Consider the following 17834-nt stretch of genomic DNA (forward strand, 5'->3'; position numbering starts at 1 on the left):
TTAATGTCAAATAGATAGACTAGAATCTCAATACCATTGATGCTACGATATTCTAAGCGCCAGAAACATTCCCATAGCATACGTTCCATTCACTGCAGTCTTCTTTATTCTGTACACATTTACACCAACATTATATATCAGAGCGCGAAGCACTGGCGAAGAATCATGAATGCAAGAGCAACAAAAAAGAGAGAGAGAAAATCAAAGACAACACCGAAACACCTAAATGCTAAGATATGCCAAGCTTTTTAAGATGCACACACTCAATTAAAAATCGGAACAGACCAGGGACTCTATGAAACGTCCTCCGGACTAACAAGGAAATCCTCCCCATTCTCCCGTACATGTTGTAGATTCTTATCTCGAGAGCATGGTTTCCGCATATCAAATGCATCTTCACCGGAATCTGACATCCCTGTCGGATCATCGCTATAATAATTCACCACGCGCCGGAATACAGAGTATCTGTTGTACGAACCCCCGTCAGCCTTGCAAAATTCACGATATGCGCATTAACTAGCGGAATACTCACCCCATTCCCTTATACATATCCACCGCTATCTTATTCCCAGATCGGACGTACAGGTCGACAAACCAGGCGTCGTTGATGTCGGATCCACGCTCGAGTCGCTCTGTGAGACGGCGAGCGTGGCCAAGCCGACGCCATGCGGGCGCCACTGTCAAGACGGTGATGTGGCCGTGCCAGGGAGTATAGTGTTCGGAGTGACGCATTGATGGGTGTTGTTCTTCGGTCTTTCCCATGACTGTTATGTGAATGGCGCCACGTTAGCGACATGCATATGCGATATGTAGTGGGGCCCAGACTCTAAGTCTAGGCGACATGGAACAAGTATTATAGCACTTCCTTCCACATACTGTAGCCGACGATGCCTTCCCGGCGGTCTTGGACGCTGCTGAAGAGGGAAGGCCACCGCATGAGATAATTGAGGTAGAAACCCAGGTCATAGTTCTCCGTTAATGGGTCGAGATTCGTGAGGTTGAGGGACAGTAAGTCCGTCGGGGACATGCGCCGGATGGAACTCATTGCGGTGTGTTCGATAGGGTATGCAAGTAACTATGAACGGGTGGATAAGAATAGTTAATTAGTGATTGTTTATAGAAACAAAGGAAATAAGGTGGGAAATTATTGTCGTGAACGTAATTGAATTGAAGCTCCGCCGTGGGGAAGAAACCATCAGCCCAATTGGGGCTTCGGCGGTCACGGGGAAAATGCCGCTCTGGCCGATGATTTGGACGGACGCAGCTTTCCCTTATTTCGCTTCACGCTATCTCTCCATTCTTTCCCTCCCTCGCATCATTGTCCCTGATAAATATCCTGGTCTGCTTCTGATGTACAGAGTTCGAATTCTGTCCCTCCTTCGTACATATATTTCCTTAAGCGTCCTGGTGATGCGGTCGACCGCGTATTGTTGACATCCTTTTTTACTTTACTTTCTTTCCCCCCTCCGCGCCGCCCCCTGGTCACGTTCCGAGGCCACCATCGGAGGGACCCTTGCAGCCGCAATTTCCAACGGCTCGTTCGGTCCGCTACATTAAGACATTTACCGAGTGACACCTGTATCCTCTCTTTTTCTACTTTCTCTTTTTCGGTTATCTCTTCAACGGGCTGGGGTCGAATCATGCCGTCCATCCCACCATCTCCCCTGAGGCTGTCTCACCGCCATAATCAGAGTCAATCCAGCATCGACTTTGACCCCATTTCTCCGGGCACTTATGCTCCAAATGGCTTCTCTCACAGTCCTCCAAGGTCGCCGATGTCTCCTCGCTTTTCAGCCCCGTCATCTCCGGCCCGTGGACACCATGCGCAAAGCATAAACGGATCTCATTATAGAATGTCGGGTGACTTTGGGAGTGCTGCGGATATGGGTGGGGGTGGCTTGGGAAACCTTGCCGACGAACTGGCTGATGCTTGGGAGCAGGAGGAGGGTGGCTATGGGTATGCGTCAGGACAGGAGGTCGAACATATCCCTGCGGATACACAACACATGGATCGCAGCGATTCAGAGGACGGCTATCACATGGGAACCAAGACACCGTCGTCAGGTTACTCGTCCGAGCGTGCTTCTCTGCAGCCTCCAAAACCTAAGACTCGGAATGGTGGTCATCGACATCGCCGAACCGAATCACAGTATGATGGTTCAGACTACGGCCCTGACTCGGACCTAGAGGAAGCTGCGGACATCTCACCAAGTCTGGAGATGCAGATGGCGGAGGTTGAGAGCTTAGCTCGGCGGGGACTGGAAAACAATGGGAGTGAGAGTGATCATGCCATTGCTCGCGTTGTTGAGGCACTTCGGGATCTTGGTGGACAGAGTGGGATCGAAAATAATGCTATGAGGTATGGCCTTGTCTTAGTCGTTCAGGCTGATTTGCTTTTGAGAAGTAATTATACTGATTCCGGCCTCTCCGCACAGACTTATCACAGCACACTCTTCCATTACTTCCCATCTCACCCACCAAACTCGGACTCTCCAAACACTCACCCATCCTCTCCTTTTCTCTCCTTTCCCTCTTCTCTCCGAAGATGCCATAGACTCCCTTATCCCTCTGATCGACGACGAACTCTTGCCCAACCTACCTTATCCTTTTCCGGTCCAGTCCCGTCACTCATCAAGACCCGCAACACCCTCTCACTCGCCCGCTCTTAACCCCCTCTATTCCCTTCAATCACTCGTCTCGCAAACATCCGAAATCACACTCTCTTTACAAAGCTTGAGCGACACTCTCTATGAATCGCGTCAGCTAACAGCCACCGCCTCTCGAAGACTCCGATCTGCGCGCGAATTGGTCTCCGAACTCCGCCGTGAAGAAGAAGGTCGCGAAGAGGGCACCCGGTGGATTGAGAAAGGCGATTGGGATCGCCGTCTCCGAGACCGGGAAGCCGGGCGCGAGTGCGGAGACGTCGTCAGCGGCTTCGAAGCCGTGTGCGGAGAATGGAGGGAGAGACTCTTCGGAGCTGCCGGTGCAGAAGCCGCCGCCGCCGCCGCTTAAAACCAAACTCACGACTTTTGTTGTTCTTCATTCTTTCTCATCTGCGACTCCTAGTATTGCTTCCAGATGAAAGTTCTCACGATAACACCGCCTCAGCATATGAATGATCCGCTAAACACTAGAGGCTGCGACATACCCCCTTTTACTTTGACTTTGACTATTCCTTTTCTAAGTATATAGATCTTCATTCACGTCGTGCACTTATTCCTTTGTTCTGATCATATGCTCAACATTGAATTCAGCATGAGACAGCCAGACATACATACATACATACACCCTATCTATCTCTTTTATTCGAAGTACTTACTTACCAACCGCGGCCCATTAGATCCAACACCTTATCTTATTCAGTCTCTTTGTTGTTCCTGTTCTTTCTCTTCGCAGGTCGAGATAATTTTCTTTACTAGTTACACCGGTCTGTTTCTTACCAGTTAATTCTGCTTTGTACAGTAAGGCGTTTAAAAGGAAACATCAGATAAACAAAGAATGCCATGAGTAACCCAACGGAAATTACTCGCCCAAGAAAATAACCGGACTTAGTAAGCTACTCAATTACTGGGAGTGGCATAGACATGAAAATTCACAAATCTGCAACATGTCTATAAAAGGTAGGTAAGAGTGTCAAGTCAAATCAACATGAATTAGACATCATACGCCACCAATTACCCATTGGAAAGAGTTTCAACAAAAGCGGAAAGAAGATAAAATCATATACGGTGAAAGAAAGAGACTCATAGCTTCTGCATTATCCATCCAAGTAGCTGTCAGACATGACAGAAAAGAAGGGGGCGAAGACTTCATTTAATGGAACATAACTGCATTTGGTGAACATAAGAGACTATCTAGGGACCAAATTAAAAGATGTCCCTGGAGTCTCAGCGATCATCATAGAAACAAGGTAAGTGATACCGTGGAGGGGACAATGCGAACATGAGGGTGAGAGAAAATAAAAAGGGAGAAATTGTAAAAGCAACACATCCTCTCAACATTCCAAGAAACTTTTCAAACAACGTGAATTATTTACTGGCCTTGTTGCTGCTTCCACCGAGGCACCCACTTTCCAGCGCTCTTAGGCTCCTCAGAAGTAGTAGCGGGGGTTTGCGTACGAGAGGGGGGAGTAGAGGAACCGGAGTCGCGAGCACTAGGGGGCACGTAGCGGCTTGGTGCAGCGCCGTTAGAAGGAGGAGCAGCGGGGGCAGCTGCAGAAGCACCGCGGAGATGAGGAGGCACGTAGCCACCGGTCCTACGGGGAGGCTGGGCAGCAGGCTCTTCCTTGGCAGGCTCAGGAGCAGCACCGCCGGCGGCCTCCTTGGCGGCTTGACGCTCTCTCCAGCTAGGTCCGCCACCAGTGCGAGGAGCCAGGTTAAGGCGAGGAGCAGTACGTTCAGGCTCTGCACGAGCGGGCGGCTCTGGGAAACCAGTTTTCCGGGAAGCACGGCGGGCTTCGGCCTCCTCTTCGCGCTGCTTCTGTTTAAGAGCAATCTCATCAAGTTTCCTGTGTGTGAGGTTAGCAACATTTCTCCAACGTCGACAAAGTAGGACACAAGGGATCAAAAACTGTGAACTCACTTTCTCTCTTCTTCGCGCTTAGCCTTCTCCTCAGCCAGAACACGTCTGCGCTCTTCCTCCTTGGCAGCACGCTCTTCTTCCTCACGCTTGATACGTTCCTCTTCCTCCTTCTGGCGGCGTTCAGCTTCCTCACGCTCAGCCCTCTCACGGCGCCTGCGGTCCTGCACTTCCTTGATACGTTGCTTCTTCTTAGCCTCGAAGTCTCTCTCGGCAGCCTTGCGACGCCTCTCGAACTCCTCGTGACGCTTCTCGGAGACCTCCTTGCGGAAGTTGTTGAACACAGGTACCAGACGGCTGAGACGGTGCTTGAGAGCAACAGCTTCCTTGTGCTTGTCCTCGGCCTCCTTCAAGGTCTCGGCCTTCAAGGCCTCGTAGAGCTCCATATCACGCTTCTTCTGTGCCTCGTAGTCGGCAGGAATGTGTTTCAACTCCTCGCGACGGAAAGCACGCTCCAGATGGTCAATACGCTTGCCAGTGGTGCGAATACGATCGTTGAGCTCGTTCTTTTCCTTCTCGAGCTGGGCAAGCTTCATCGCGCGGAGGCGGTTAGCATCGAGGTCCTTGAGATCAACTTCACTGAGGTCAATGCCCTTCACTCCACTCTTCAGCTCCTCGATCTGCTTCTTGAGTTCCTGCTCGCGGATACGATCCTGCTCATCCTTGATGCGCTTCTTCTCGCGCTCGCGCTGTTCATCAAGCAGACGCTGCTTCTCAGCCTCCTGGAGCTGCTGGGTACGGATCCGCTTGCGGGTCTCCTCCTCTCTCTGCTTACGCTGCAAAGCGTCAGTGGCGGCCTCCTTCTTCTTGTCGATAATAACACGGCGAGCCAAGGTCTCCTCATGCTCCTTGGCAGCACCGGCAGCAGCGCGGGTCTGGGCCGCCTGCTTGGCTTGCAGACGAGCCTCGTGGTACGAGGGATCGACATACATGCACGAAACATGGAGAGTCTTGGCAAGGCGGGTGAGCTGCAGGCGAGCGATCTCAGCAGGGGTGTTCTGCATGCGCTGCACCGAGCCCACCTCGCTTTCCGCAGATCCAGCCGCGCTGCCAGAGTGCAGGGCCTTAGCAGACGAGAACACATCGGTGTCGAAGGTAAGGACACCCGAGATGTGGTCCACCCGGATGGCGAGATCGCCCTTCTTGCAACCGTTCATGATGAACTTCTCGATCATAGCGGGAGTGACCTGGAAGGGATCAGGGAACTGGGCCAGCTCGTACACGAATTTCAGCGAAACGGACTCGTAGACCTGAGACAGCTGCTGGAAGAGACGGGTCAAAATGACCTGCTGCAGAGGTACAACGTACTTCTCCATCTCGGGGTCAGCGCCAATCTGCTTGAGGATGGGGGTAATCTTCTTGCAGATGGACAGGGGGTGGAAGTCGACCTCAAGGATGTTGTAGAGGTCACGGATTTCAGGGCGAGCACGCTTCAGCAGACCCTTGTTGAGAGCATCCTTGAAGAGAACTGCACGGGTGGGAGACTGGGCCATACCCAGGAGGTTGGTGAGGCGAGTGTTCTTGTTCTTGCGGACCTCATCCACATCGACCAAGGCGCCGCGAGAGCGAGAGGTGCTAATCACGGGAATGGCAAGAGCAGACAGAAGGACGAAAGAGACGGCCTTGGTCATGTCGGCATCAGTCACGGAAGGGTTCTCCTTCTTGGTACCCTGACCGGCAGCGAGGGTGGCAGCGGACTGGCGGAGGAGGTTGTAGTAGCGGCTCCAGGCAGCGGCGTGGAAAAGGTAGTTCTCGCTAACCAGGAAGATGCGAGCCAGCTTCTCGTAGTAGTTGGCCATCATGACGTTCTTGGCCGGGCGCTTACTGAGGCTCAGAAGAGTGTGAATATCCTCAATGCTGCGGAAAGCCTCCTGCCAGAGTTCCAACTCAACGGCCACATTCAGCTGCTGGAAACGGGTATCCAAATGGCGCTGAAGAGTGTCGGGATCGCTCAGGTTGATAGCGTGCATCTGAGCAGAATACTTGGCAGCGTTCTGCACATGGTTCCGGAGGAGCTCACAGAGCCTGCGGAATTCCGTCTTGCGGGTGTACTTCAGGCAGAACTGGAAGGCCTGGAGGGCGGTAGTCTGGTACATAACCTCGAGACGAGCATTGTTCTTCAAGATTTCCAGAACGGTCCGGTAGGTCTCCCAGAGGAACTTGAGCCATGGGGTCACGACAGCGCGGTCGGTACGATCACGGGACTGCTCACCGGAAACAGTGGCGAGAAGGATGGTCTCGGGGGTTTCGATGGCTTCCAAATCCTCCACGTTGGACGAGGGGGCGGCGGATTCCAACGAAGACTGGATCTCATCGGCCTTGGCTTGGGCTTCGGTCACCTTCTTCTCGGCGAGTTCGATGAACTTCTTGAGGACGACCTGCAAATACACACAACCTGTAAGCTTCTACCCTATGCAGACAACCATTCCCACCTCTAGTCTCCCATGATCCGCGTACCTCGATAGTAGCCACATTGGTGTTCTGGGCGATGTTCTTATATTGATACAATCCATCCTTGGCGGCCTTTCCCTTGCGAAGATCCACGCACAGCTCGACGAAAAGTAGCATAACCGGTTCCAGCGACACGATGGGGCTGCTGCGCGTCCTCTTGGAGGTGACATGTTCGTGAAGGACATTGAGGGCGGCGGGGGCCTGGCCCACGGCGATAAGTTCCTGCGCCCTCTAAGACGAGTAAAAACACCAGCGTTAGTTTCCATCAGACATCTCCGTTATCCGCGACCGTCGTGATTTTGCATCGATGTCCATCGCAGCAGAAGGTTCCACTCACCTTCAGGACATTTTCGGGCTTGATATGAGGAGGAGGCGGCATGATGGGCGACGAATGCTTCGGGATAAGCGATTTCTATCGAATTATGGTAAAACGGCACACGTCTGTAGTTCGAGGGGCGAAAAAAGGTGGGTTTCGCTCGACAACGGCGGGCAGCAAGTGTCGAAAGCGATAAAGTCCCTATTTGCGAATACACTGCCACGCGACGGCCCTTCAACGTCGGTTGGGGAGGGATCTTTGGGCTTTGGCGGGCGTTGTGCGAGATTTCAAAAAACAGGCCGAAGGGCTTCCCACTTCGGTTAAGCGACCTAAGTCACGTGATACGACTGGGAGTCAGAGCGACGCCGCGTGATATCCCCTCAATGTCATGGTATAAATATGCAATCTAGGCTGGAACTAAAAGCAAGGTCTAATCCCTGGCTATATTTCTGCGAGGGAATGGGGGGTGATTTTGCCCTGGGTGGTTCGTGAGTCTGGAACCATCCTGATATCCTGGAAGAAAGCTCGGACTCGGTCAATACACCGGCTGGAGAACAATGGGGTCGCATTCCACCAGAGTGATTGGGTCCATCTCCGTGATCAGTCAGCTGGGAGAACCACTTTGTAGTATGTACGGAGTACGGTACTAGGTAGTACCTGGATTCTGTCGAGTACTTTGTACAAGTCATCATCCTGTCTGTAGAACAGGCAATGACCATGACATGAATTTATTACCTCTGGAGTAGACCACGAAACCGACCGTCAATGGCCCGTCATCACGTGTTATGTATGGTACGGTAACATTGAGAACACGTGAGGGGAAATGGAAGTTGTCAATGCGAGAGACAATTCAAAGAGGAATGTAATACAGAATCATAATAAGAAGAACTATTAGTCCAACGAGTTTCCGTGATTCTTCTTAAGAGCTTCGATGAATAAACAATCGGATGATCCGTTTCCAATCTTTACTACTTTTTCGGCATCGATCATCCGCTTTTTTGTTTTTATTTTTTATATTTTGTGAGGGGAGATAAACTGACTAATGAGACTAAGTAACTAGCTAGACTAGTTGTTATAATCTACTCCATTTTTTCCCAGGTTCAGGGGCAAGGAAGAAGAAAAGCTGAGCAAAGAGAGAGAAAAGAGCGAGGGGACTTGGGTTAGTTAATTAAAAACCAACATCCGAGAAATTCCCCCCGAAAAACCAAAGTTCAAAGGTCGCCTCACAGACCACCCAATTCTTCATTTCCCTTTCTTTCTCCTCTTTCTTAGCCTCTCGACTTGTCACTCTTTCCCAAGTTCTAATCCTTGTCTCGGGGGAACTCACCTTTTTGCTTCTTTTTTATTTTTCCTTTCTTCTTTATTCTTTTATTTCCACTTGAGCAATTATTTCCGGGTCAACCTATTCGGTCGTTCTCTCCGTTGAGCCCTTCCCTCCCCAAGTAATATTGGAAAGTCGTTCTCTCTCTCATAATTTAATTTCCTCCCACCATTTGGTCGGTCCGCCTTCTCTCCCCTTACTCGGCTCGACGCGCGAACCTTACTTGACCACCTTCTCTTCCTACTTACCGGTCCAACCCACACAAACTCCCCCCCTTCCCTTCCCGTGTGTGCGCATATAGTTAATTCGCACCTCAAATCGTTCCGATCCCCAAAAAAGATTAAGATATAAAAAGAAAAAAAAAAAAAAAGAGTCAACAACTTAAACTACCACGATGCCTGCCTACGAGCTTCGATCGGGAGGGGATGTCAAGAACAAGAAGCAAAGTGTGGCCGATTTGAAGTATCGACGACTGACAGAACTCAATGCTCGTCTGAAGGAAGACCTGGACCGTCCCCGGGTCAAAGTGTCCGAGGCTGCGATGTCGTACGTCGTCCCCAATTACCACTTGGTCTACCCCTCGTGTGCGACCGACGGATACTGATACCATCCGTCTGGACTGGAACAGGCTGATTAATTACTGCAACAACACTCGCGACTTTATGGTACCGTCCGTATGGGGTCAGGTATGCGACGTCAATTCTCCCCTCCACGAGGAACTCCGCATCTAGCTCGTGCGATCGATCCAAAGTCAGGGAAACTAACCCAACCTCTTCTAGGTGGACAAACGCGATGACCCATACGCCCCTCAACAGCAGGGAGGCTGTTGCACGGTCATGTAATGGATCCATGACATTCCACGCCATTAACTAAGCTGGACTCGCTACCGAGCGGTCCATTGTACCCTCAAACGCTACGACATCACCTTCTACTACCTAATCTTATTCTTCTCAATACCTCTTTTGACCTTTGGAAACGTCGCATCGCTACCCACTCGCCACGACCAGGACCACGTACCGACAACCGATCAGCGGGGAGGCGCGGGATTTCTGGGTGCTCGTGAGGCTGCTCAGCCCCCGAAGGGAACACGCGCTGGACTTGCAAGAACTTCGGACGCTGACGACGGGGCAGTGTACGGTCGCACTTGCCCATGGGATCCGCTGTTGATGAGCGCGATGCATTTCGATATGCGACGTCTCCTTTTTTCTTGTTCCTCTTACTTTTTTCTCTCTGAGCTATTTGTGCCTTGATGTGTTGAAAATTCCCTTTCTAGCCTTGGCAGTATGCCCGTTTCTTCCCAGTGATATCTTTGAGTCCTTGATATTTCATATGTTCTACTGTTATGGATGGTGTGGGCTCTTTCTTTTCTTTCTCCCTTGTTTCCTTTCCCTCTCTCAGATTCCAAAAGAAAATCACCACAAATCCTCGGAGGGACGATGTGACGTCCTGGCGTCAGATTTGATGGTCCTTCTTGTATCATAGATTTGGTGGTCTCGAACCAACTATAATACCGACATGACTGATTCCAATCCCGGGAGCTGCAGCGCAAGATGCACAAATCCAATTGTACGTATGCAGTAAGCACTATCGTAAGCATTCGACCCAGTACCAGCAGCCCCGGAGCAAACAAGCTGCATAAAACCAAGAGAAATCGATCCCAGTGAACAAATCAGAGCCCGCCATGGACGAAATCCACACGAAGAAGAGCCTCAAGCTCTTCTTTTAGTTGTCCTCGCAAACTCCACCCGCCGCTGACATCATCCGCCGCCATTGACATCCTTTCTATCAATATCAATCCCGACCATAGATCAATCACCACCCCACCTCCAAACCACCACATCCCACCAAAGAAACGAACCGAAGACATCGCCGCCGGAACTAAAGTCTGCACTTCCAACTTAACCAAAGAAAAAAAAAAATGACAACCCCGGAGCCCCAGCCAAAGACATCCGTCGCCACAGAAAAAGTACACCTCCCACGCATCACGATCAAATACTGCACACAATGTAAATGGATGTTGAGGGCTGCTTATGTAGGTCTTTCCTCTCTTCCCTTTTTACCATACCCTTTTACCATACCTATAACCCACCCATCCTTATAATGATATGACTCATACTATCACAAAAGCGCCTATCACAACAATAAAAACCAATATATCACAAACACTCCCCTATAAATTATCCAACCCCAACCGCAGCCTAACCAATTGATCCATAAATCATCCCACAAACCAATATAGTATCCCCAACACCAAGTTCAACCCCAAACTAACAATTTCAAAAGTTCGCCCAAGAGCTCCTCTCAACATTCAGCACCGATCTAGGCGAGGTAGCGCTCATCCCGGCTACGGGGGGAATCTTCACAGTAACGATATATCATTCCTCGTCGGAAGTGGTGGAGACGCAAGAGACGATCTTGTGGGATCGGAAGACGAATGGGGGGTTTCCTGGTACGTACCTAGATATTGTTGCCTATCTTGTGGTTTGTGGATTGGTTACTTTGTTGGTTTAGCTATTGCTTGAGGGGGAGGGTATGGAGGCGATGCTGATAATGTGCAGAGGTCAAGGTGCTCAAGTCGTTGGTGAGGAATGTGATTGATCCGTCGAGGGATTTGGGGCATACGGATCGGGCGTTGAAGGCTGGTAATGTGTCTGTGAAGGAGGGGGGTGCTGCTAGGGTGAGTTCGAGTGAGGGAAAGGGGGGTGAGAAGGTAGATGGGGAGAAGAAAGAGTGTGAGGATTGTCGGTGATGGGGTTGAATGGGTGGGTATTGGATAGATGCTAGAGGTAGTCTGTTTGGAAACGCTGTTATAGGTTGGACTGCGTGGCGAATATCTGATACCCAAGGATAGATATACCTGTAATGTATAGACATGCGAAACTGCTATAAGACTGTCTTGTTATATACCACAGAGCGTTGTGTGAGAGACTAGGTGACAGTGACACCGCTACAAACAAGGTTGTTGGAACGATCTAGGGCACGCTCGACGACTTAGATGGGTGAATATATATATCACTGCATTGACATATTCCACAGTCATGCTACTGGAAACGAAAAGAAACAGCAAGAATGCAACTATAGACCCGTGTTTTCAAACACAAATGAAATTAAAAGGCACAGTCCAGCCATATGGTGAACCTCAGAACGCCAAAACCACGCCCTGACTCTATGTCCGCCAACCCAAAGCCTATCCGGGAGAAAATAATCAGGTAGGAGAACAAGGAAAATGGTCAAAGTGAGTGAACGATAATGATATGGAATAAAAGGGGAATATCGAAAAAAGGAAACAAGAGATAGAACGAGGGCTTTAGAAGGTTGATACGATAAAAAAAAAAAAAAAAAGAAGAATATATAAGAGAGGTTTCGAAAGTTTTAATGCGTCCCTGCAGTCAAACAAGGCTAAACCCTGACTTCAGATATCATCTGAACAGGGCATCCGACATCCCCAAATGGGACTGATATGCTCGGAAAGCCCGAACGTACTGCTGGTGTGCGGAGAGCACCGCCAATATCGCCAAGATATAGATATTTGGGATGTCATCCGAAAGGACTCAAAACATGCACATGCCAATATTGCGGGCCATCCCGCGCGTCTACCTCGGGAACCATGCTTTTTTCTTTTTTGGTTGCTCGGGTTCGTATGTCAACCGAGCTGGTCGTGAACATCATGCAATTCCATCGTAATTCCGAGTCATCAGCCAATGCATTACCCAATCCTCCCATCGATCCACATGAATCCCAGCCAGAAACACCTTGAAAACATGTAAAACAAACAGAACATTGATCGATGAAATCCTCTTGAGGAAGAGATACCATCATGATTCACCGCTCAGCTCATGATGGTGAGAATGATGGGTTTTGCGTTTCCAGAATGCTAATCGAAGGCGACTTCGACGTTTCAACAACTTGCGCGATGGCTGCTCTCCGCCGCTGGACCCATCCCATTGCTGACCATTGCCGTCGTGCTTTGGGCTTCCAGGGGGGTGTGCAGACTGTTTGGAATAGCCATTGCCGTTCCCTTTCACGGGCGCCATAAGATGATTCTTGTTCATCTCATCCGACTGAGAATGGGAAGTATGGCTGGACTGTGGTGGACGACCCTCCGATTCTCGGTCAATATTGGAAGAGGCTGGACGCGCGTCGCCCCTATCACTTTCACGATCGCTCCTGCTACTGCTTTCCTGGCTAAAGCCCTTGTCCTCACCGTCATCTACAGTAAGGAAACTGGTTGCGTTGGTCGCAGGAGAAATAGGAGTCATGTTATTGCTGTAGTTACTGATGCTGTGGGTTCTGGTACAACTGTTCCGCTGAGAGTTCGATGGGCCAGATGTGCGTCCCGATGAATTAGTGTTGGCGTGATGGCGACGATAGTTTTGCGGACCATTGCGTGAACTGCTCGGTCTTTCGCCTGTGATATCCCCCGTACTGTCGCGGACGCTTGAATGATCCTGTGAATCGTCCTCGCGCGAGTTAGAGAAAATGACGGCGGCCAGAACCGTGGGGTCCCGTGAAGAGTGATTCGTGTCAAGGGAAGAGTGGCCGTCGGCGGCCCCATTGGATACTCCGGAGTCCGTCCGAATCCTGTTTCTGTCTGGGGACGCGCCTGCGATGGAGACCATGGTAAGGTCTGGCACAGCGTTGGACGACTTTCGCGATGGGGTTTGGGAGGGCAAAGGACTTCCAGTTATGTCCATCGAAGGACCGGCTGTATCCGGAGAGACGACAGGACTAATGGTGTTCTCGTTAAGACTCCCGCGCGAGGTTCCAGAATCCACGGACGAGTGGACTGCACCAAAATAATCCGTTTCGCGCCGGCCACTATTTTCATTGGGTGGGGGTGATTGTTTGGCAGGAGTATCCGGTCCGCTCGTCGTTAACGGTGCACGGAGACCTTTGAAGCCTTTCAAACTCACAGCTGGACTCTGAGTACAAGGAGATACCACGTCATCAGGGCCACTTTCGTCTAACAAGATCTGCTTTCTTTTCTCCAAATCAGCGAGGTGATGCCATCTGGACTGATTGTTTCGGATATGTTCAACAATGAATCGCATATCGGGCAAGATATCCGCTACGCCCTCGAATAGAGGAAGAGCGAATATAGACATGAAACCGATCTGACCTATGGCGAGTTTGTATACGTTTCCGAGTTCTGGTGGCCCACCGAACAAAGCAGTTTCCATGCCAACCTCCTTTTCCATCTCACCCTGGTTGGCGAACTCTTCCTGCAGAATCTTGGTCCATTTTTCAGCCACATCCCACGGCCGCGCCACGTTACTGATATCGGCGCATTTGATTAGTAGACCACAAAGAAGAGTCTTGTACATATCGAGATCCTGGGGCTTCCATCCATCAACAGTCTGGCCGTTCTCATAGAACTTCTCCTGCAAAGACCCCAATCGCTCCATGAACTTCTGGTGGACGCCCATGTCTGTTGCCAAGATCGAGCTGATCAGCAATTTGCGGATTTGCTTATCCTTAAATGCGGATGGCCAGTAGCGGCGCAAGATCTGGGAAAAGGCAGCGCAGTGAAATGCCTCCAACACTGAGTTATCATTGTAGAGTTGTGCCAGCGGTGCGTTGAGCTTGACCAGGAAAAAGTTATTCACTCCAGGGTGACCCACGTCATGACCAATTGCCGATATCAACAGCGTAAGAGTATCGAAGGGTGTGAGAAGGGAAGCAATAGGAGATTTCGAGTCAGTGTCTCGAGTAACCGACCCATAAGGGGGAAGAGCGCCAATGTGAAGGAGGAAACAAAATACAGATTGCAGGACGTCAATAGCATGTCGAAAGTTATGGTAGAGAACAAAGGAGTTATAGGATGCACGACACGCAAGCAAGAACGTCCGAAGTTCACCTAATTCACAGAAACCGCACTCAATTAGCCATCGCAGAAGATTTTCGACAGAATTTGACGATTCACTTACCAGGGGTTAATTGCCACTGTTCCAGATTTGGCATAGTGAAGGCATGGTGCAGGATTTCAGAAGCCCCCAACACCAGCTCATCATCAGAAAAACCATGAGCGGTAAAGTTCCAGTTTCCGATCTGCTCTTTGATGAGCTCCTCACGTTCTGGGCTCACATCCAATTCACTCCTAGAATGGTGTTAGACAAGTTGGTGTTATAGGCGCTGCTGTAGTACGTACTGATCCTGAAATTCTTCTATCACCTCTTCGGGATTGCAGATGCCCTTCATAAGCTTCGACACCCTACACATCACAGTAAGCATTGCATTCGAGGCTAGGGGTGGCTGAACCATCAGGATGAACTCACATTGCTTCTCTTAAGTAGGCATAGGGCTGCTCATCGTGAACACCTACCCACGAATACTTGCGCAACTTTTTTCTGGACATGAAGCGGGACTGTTCTTTCAAAGCGGACTTGCGAGCACGGAAGGCGTGGACTACAAGGCCCTGCATCCTAGCCTTGCTCAGGGGTGACGCTAAGACGTCGACGGCTCCCGCATCTAAGCATTTCGATATCTGCTGAAATTCGGGGATCGCCCCGTTGCGCTGGGGGTCAACGGGCACGCTACTAGGGGGCTGAGCAGAGGAGCGCAAGACAGCAACCGGGACGATTAAGTTTGGGGACTCTTGGACTTGAATGTCGGCTGACAATCCCGACAATAACTTCAGATCGTGCGCCCCCTCGGACTGAGATGAGAAGGTGAAGCCGCGACGCAACGACGCCGGAGATGGAGATACCTCGGGCCATGAGCCCCGGCCACTCTTCCGACGCGATAGGCCGGCGTCTTCTCCTGATAAATCGACGTCAAAGAACGCGAAGATAGGTGTGCAGGTCGTAATGGCGTCGTCACTAAGTTCGGCGAGTTTGGATGCGAGAGAGGGGCCAACATTACACAGATAAACTATATCGCAGACTCCGGTCAGTAACGGTACGGCGAGAAGCACCAGGTGAAACACAAGACATACTCCGTTTGCAGACCCCCAGTAGAACTTCCACATCTGATCGCAGAGAATCCGGTTCGTCAGGAAATGTAGAGGCATCGGAACTAGACGTATTTGAGGAATCAGTGGGGCTTTGATACACCCACCGTTCTTGGACTACACGGCGATCAATATACACGGCCGAACATTCGACACCATCCATGCTGTCGACTGGGTTCGGCACACCCATAGCTTAGAGCTCCTCCAGTTCAAAGTGTGATGGATGGACAAGAGAAGTAACAGAGTGGTCAAATAAAACACGGTACTCTACCCAGTCCAAACTCGGTCTAATAAGGCTAACACCGAGTTGATAGTGTAGGTTGCAGCGTGAATAATTACGGGGAAACGAAGAAATGTAACAGGGAAAAACGAGTGGCTGGCAGAGTATATAGAGAAGGTGAGGGTGGACGGTAGGTGAAATTCAAAAGGAGAGACTGAGAAATGGAAAGGAGCAGCGACCCTAGTCTTTCTGGAGTTCTATCGGGTCAGCAACCATATGCAAAGTTCTGGTGATGTAGTGTATGTGGGCGACACGGCAAAGCCAGTATGGAGAGGATCAATGAATACTGCGCCAGGGAACCGGAGACCGAAAAGCAGCCACAGGTGCGCATTCGAACAATGGATTGTTCGCTGTAGTTGTCCACAGAGGTTTGATCAATTGCCAACCTGCCCAGAGTGCAATACTTGGTTCCTTTTTCCAAGACTTCCAGGTCTCTTGTTCCATACACAAGCCTCCAGATGGCAGTCTACCACGATCGCCACATACACGTACATGGGATCCACTCACGTTTGGGGTCGGCAAAGTTCAGTAGGTCGAGAGAATAAAGAGACCGAGAGCGAAACACGACCTGGTGTGGGCCAATTGCTTAGTGCTGTGCTGTTCTGCACTATCAAAACCACCGCCGATAGAAACCGATTAGGAGCACTCCGCGGGATCGCGACACATGTAAGATTCGCCGAAATCAAGGACGACAAAATTCGAGGCCCAGAAGCGGGAAATCTTAGGGCGTCATGGTGGGCCACGGGCAGGGCCACACGGGAAAATGATGACACGAGACTCAAAAAGGTGAAGAAGAGCACAGCGTGCGGTCGCGTCGATGATCGACAACCAAAGGCGTCCGTCTGTTGGAAGAGCAAAACCAAAAGTCGATGAAGCAAAGAAAAAGACGATAGAAGACGAGAACAATAGTCCGAGGGTAGGTGAAAGATCGAAAGTGTGCGTTCAGATATGAGGTTGGTTGAGTACTTGTACAAAGGGGGACGTCGGCACAGAGAGGACTGGGGAGGCGAAGGATAATGAAAAAGGGAGATAAATGTGCAGACAGTCGTCAATGAGATTGTTCAGATAGGAAAATAAGATTGTCACAATAAGGAAAGGAAGAAAGGAAAAAAAAAAAAAAGAGGAGAGAAGAAGAAGACGATAGATGATGGAAGGAGGGAACGAATTCAGGGAGTGGGAAAGAAGAGTGGAGGACGAGTGGATTGATTGAGGTTCTTTGGGTAATTCCGATCCAAGGGCCCTATCGGTTGGCGCAAAATGTAAGTATAACTCTGGAGAACAGTGAGGTTTAGTTCAGTCCAAGTAGGGCAATGGAAACAGTTGAAGATAATTCTGTCCAGTAGGAAATGCCAGCCCCGGAAAGGTAAGAGGTCAGCGGCGTGCGCTTTGTGAGACTGACTTCTTTTTCTTCGCTTTTTCCCCTTCGCTCAGGCTTCCTTCCAGACTTCCAGAAGGTCGCGGCACGGCGGGTGTGGGCGTCGTCAGAGACTCGGCGATGGGGCCGATCTGTAGGTAGAGTAAGGTATTTATTACATACGGGGAGGTATTGATAGGGTAACCGATGTGGTGTATCGTTCTTGTTCTCCTCAGGTTTTCCAGTCCATTTTTCCACACCCTCCCAAGGTCCTACTAGTAATCCTTTTACTATTAATAACCCTTGGCCTTTTTACAGTTGTTTCATTAATGGATGTATAAATCATACGTCGACGGGATGGGGGAGTAATTTCATTATATCTATCTTCCACACCAACCCTGCATGTGGGATCATCACCATGACAGGAACCAAGTCAGTCAACCTCTTCACGGTTGAAGGTTTTGGGAATATAAAACACGACAAATACCAATCAGCGGAATCCTACCCAACCGGACTAGGAACCACCCAATTTCCTGATGATTGTGATGTGTGTCCAATCCGGGCTCGGGCACCATGTAAGGAAGA

General features: G+C 50.2%; 6 protein-coding genes across 6 annotated transcripts; 2 read left to right on the top strand and 4 right to left on the bottom strand.

Annotated features, from left to right (window-relative positions):
* Window positions 1-293: 293 nt before the first annotated feature.
* Window positions 294-1045, bottom strand: AO090003000814 (peptide alpha-N-acetyltransferase complex B subunit NAT3; the record flags this gene model as incomplete). The annotated part of the gene is made up of 3 exons (XM_023235046.1): window positions 294-465; window positions 584-764; window positions 877-1045. The coding sequence occupies 3 exons, from the start codon at window positions 1043-1045 to the stop codon at window positions 294-296; spliced, it is 522 nt and encodes a 173-aa protein (XP_023090104.1).
* Window positions 1046-1853: 808 nt separating this feature from the next.
* On the top strand, window positions 1854-3012 carry AO090003000815 (uncharacterized protein; the record flags this gene model as incomplete). The annotated part of the gene is made up of 3 exons (XM_023235047.1): window positions 1854-1957; window positions 2018-2359; window positions 2436-3012. 3 exons carry the CDS (start codon window positions 1854-1856, stop codon window positions 3010-3012), a joined length of 1023 nt encoding a protein of 340 aa, XP_023090105.1.
* A 1020-nt stretch (window positions 3013-4032) lies between these two features.
* Window positions 4033-7408, bottom strand: tif32 (putative eukaryotic translation initiation factor 3 subunit EifCa; the record flags this gene model as incomplete). The annotated part of the gene is made up of 4 exons (XM_001819899.3): window positions 4033-4507; window positions 4582-6956; window positions 7036-7260; window positions 7367-7408. The coding sequence occupies 4 exons, from the start codon at window positions 7406-7408 to the stop codon at window positions 4033-4035; spliced, it is 3117 nt and encodes a 1038-aa protein (XP_001819951.1).
* A 3176-nt stretch (window positions 7409-10584) lies between these two features.
* AO090003000818 (SelT/SelW/SelH family protein) lies at window positions 10585-11415 on the top strand (the record flags this gene model as incomplete). The annotated part of the gene is made up of 3 exons (XM_001819900.3): window positions 10585-10698; window positions 10950-11115; window positions 11225-11415. The coding sequence occupies 3 exons, from the start codon at window positions 10585-10587 to the stop codon at window positions 11413-11415; spliced, it is 471 nt and encodes a 156-aa protein (XP_001819952.1).
* A 1066-nt stretch (window positions 11416-12481) lies between these two features.
* On the bottom strand, window positions 12482-14092 carry pdeB (3',5'-cyclic-nucleotide phosphodiesterase PDE2; the record flags this gene model as incomplete). The annotated part of the gene is made up of 1 exon (XM_023235048.1): window positions 12482-14092. The coding sequence occupies one exon, from the start codon at window positions 14090-14092 to the stop codon at window positions 12482-12484; it is 1611 nt and encodes a 536-aa protein (XP_023090106.1).
* A 493-nt stretch (window positions 14093-14585) lies between these two features.
* Window positions 14586-15805, bottom strand: AO090003000820 (uncharacterized protein; the record flags this gene model as incomplete). Its single annotated transcript, XM_023235049.1, has 4 exons — window positions 14586-14763; window positions 14815-14877; window positions 14942-15484; window positions 15528-15805. 4 exons carry the CDS (start codon window positions 15803-15805, stop codon window positions 14586-14588), a joined length of 1062 nt encoding a protein of 353 aa, XP_023090107.1.
* Window positions 15806-17834: the final 2029 nt, after the last annotated feature.

The sequence above is a fragment of the Aspergillus oryzae genome, chromosome 2 (assembly GCF_000184455.2).
Source record: "Aspergillus oryzae RIB40 DNA, chromosome 2".
NCBI classification, from domain to species: domain Eukaryota; kingdom Fungi; phylum Ascomycota; class Eurotiomycetes; order Eurotiales; family Aspergillaceae; genus Aspergillus; species Aspergillus oryzae.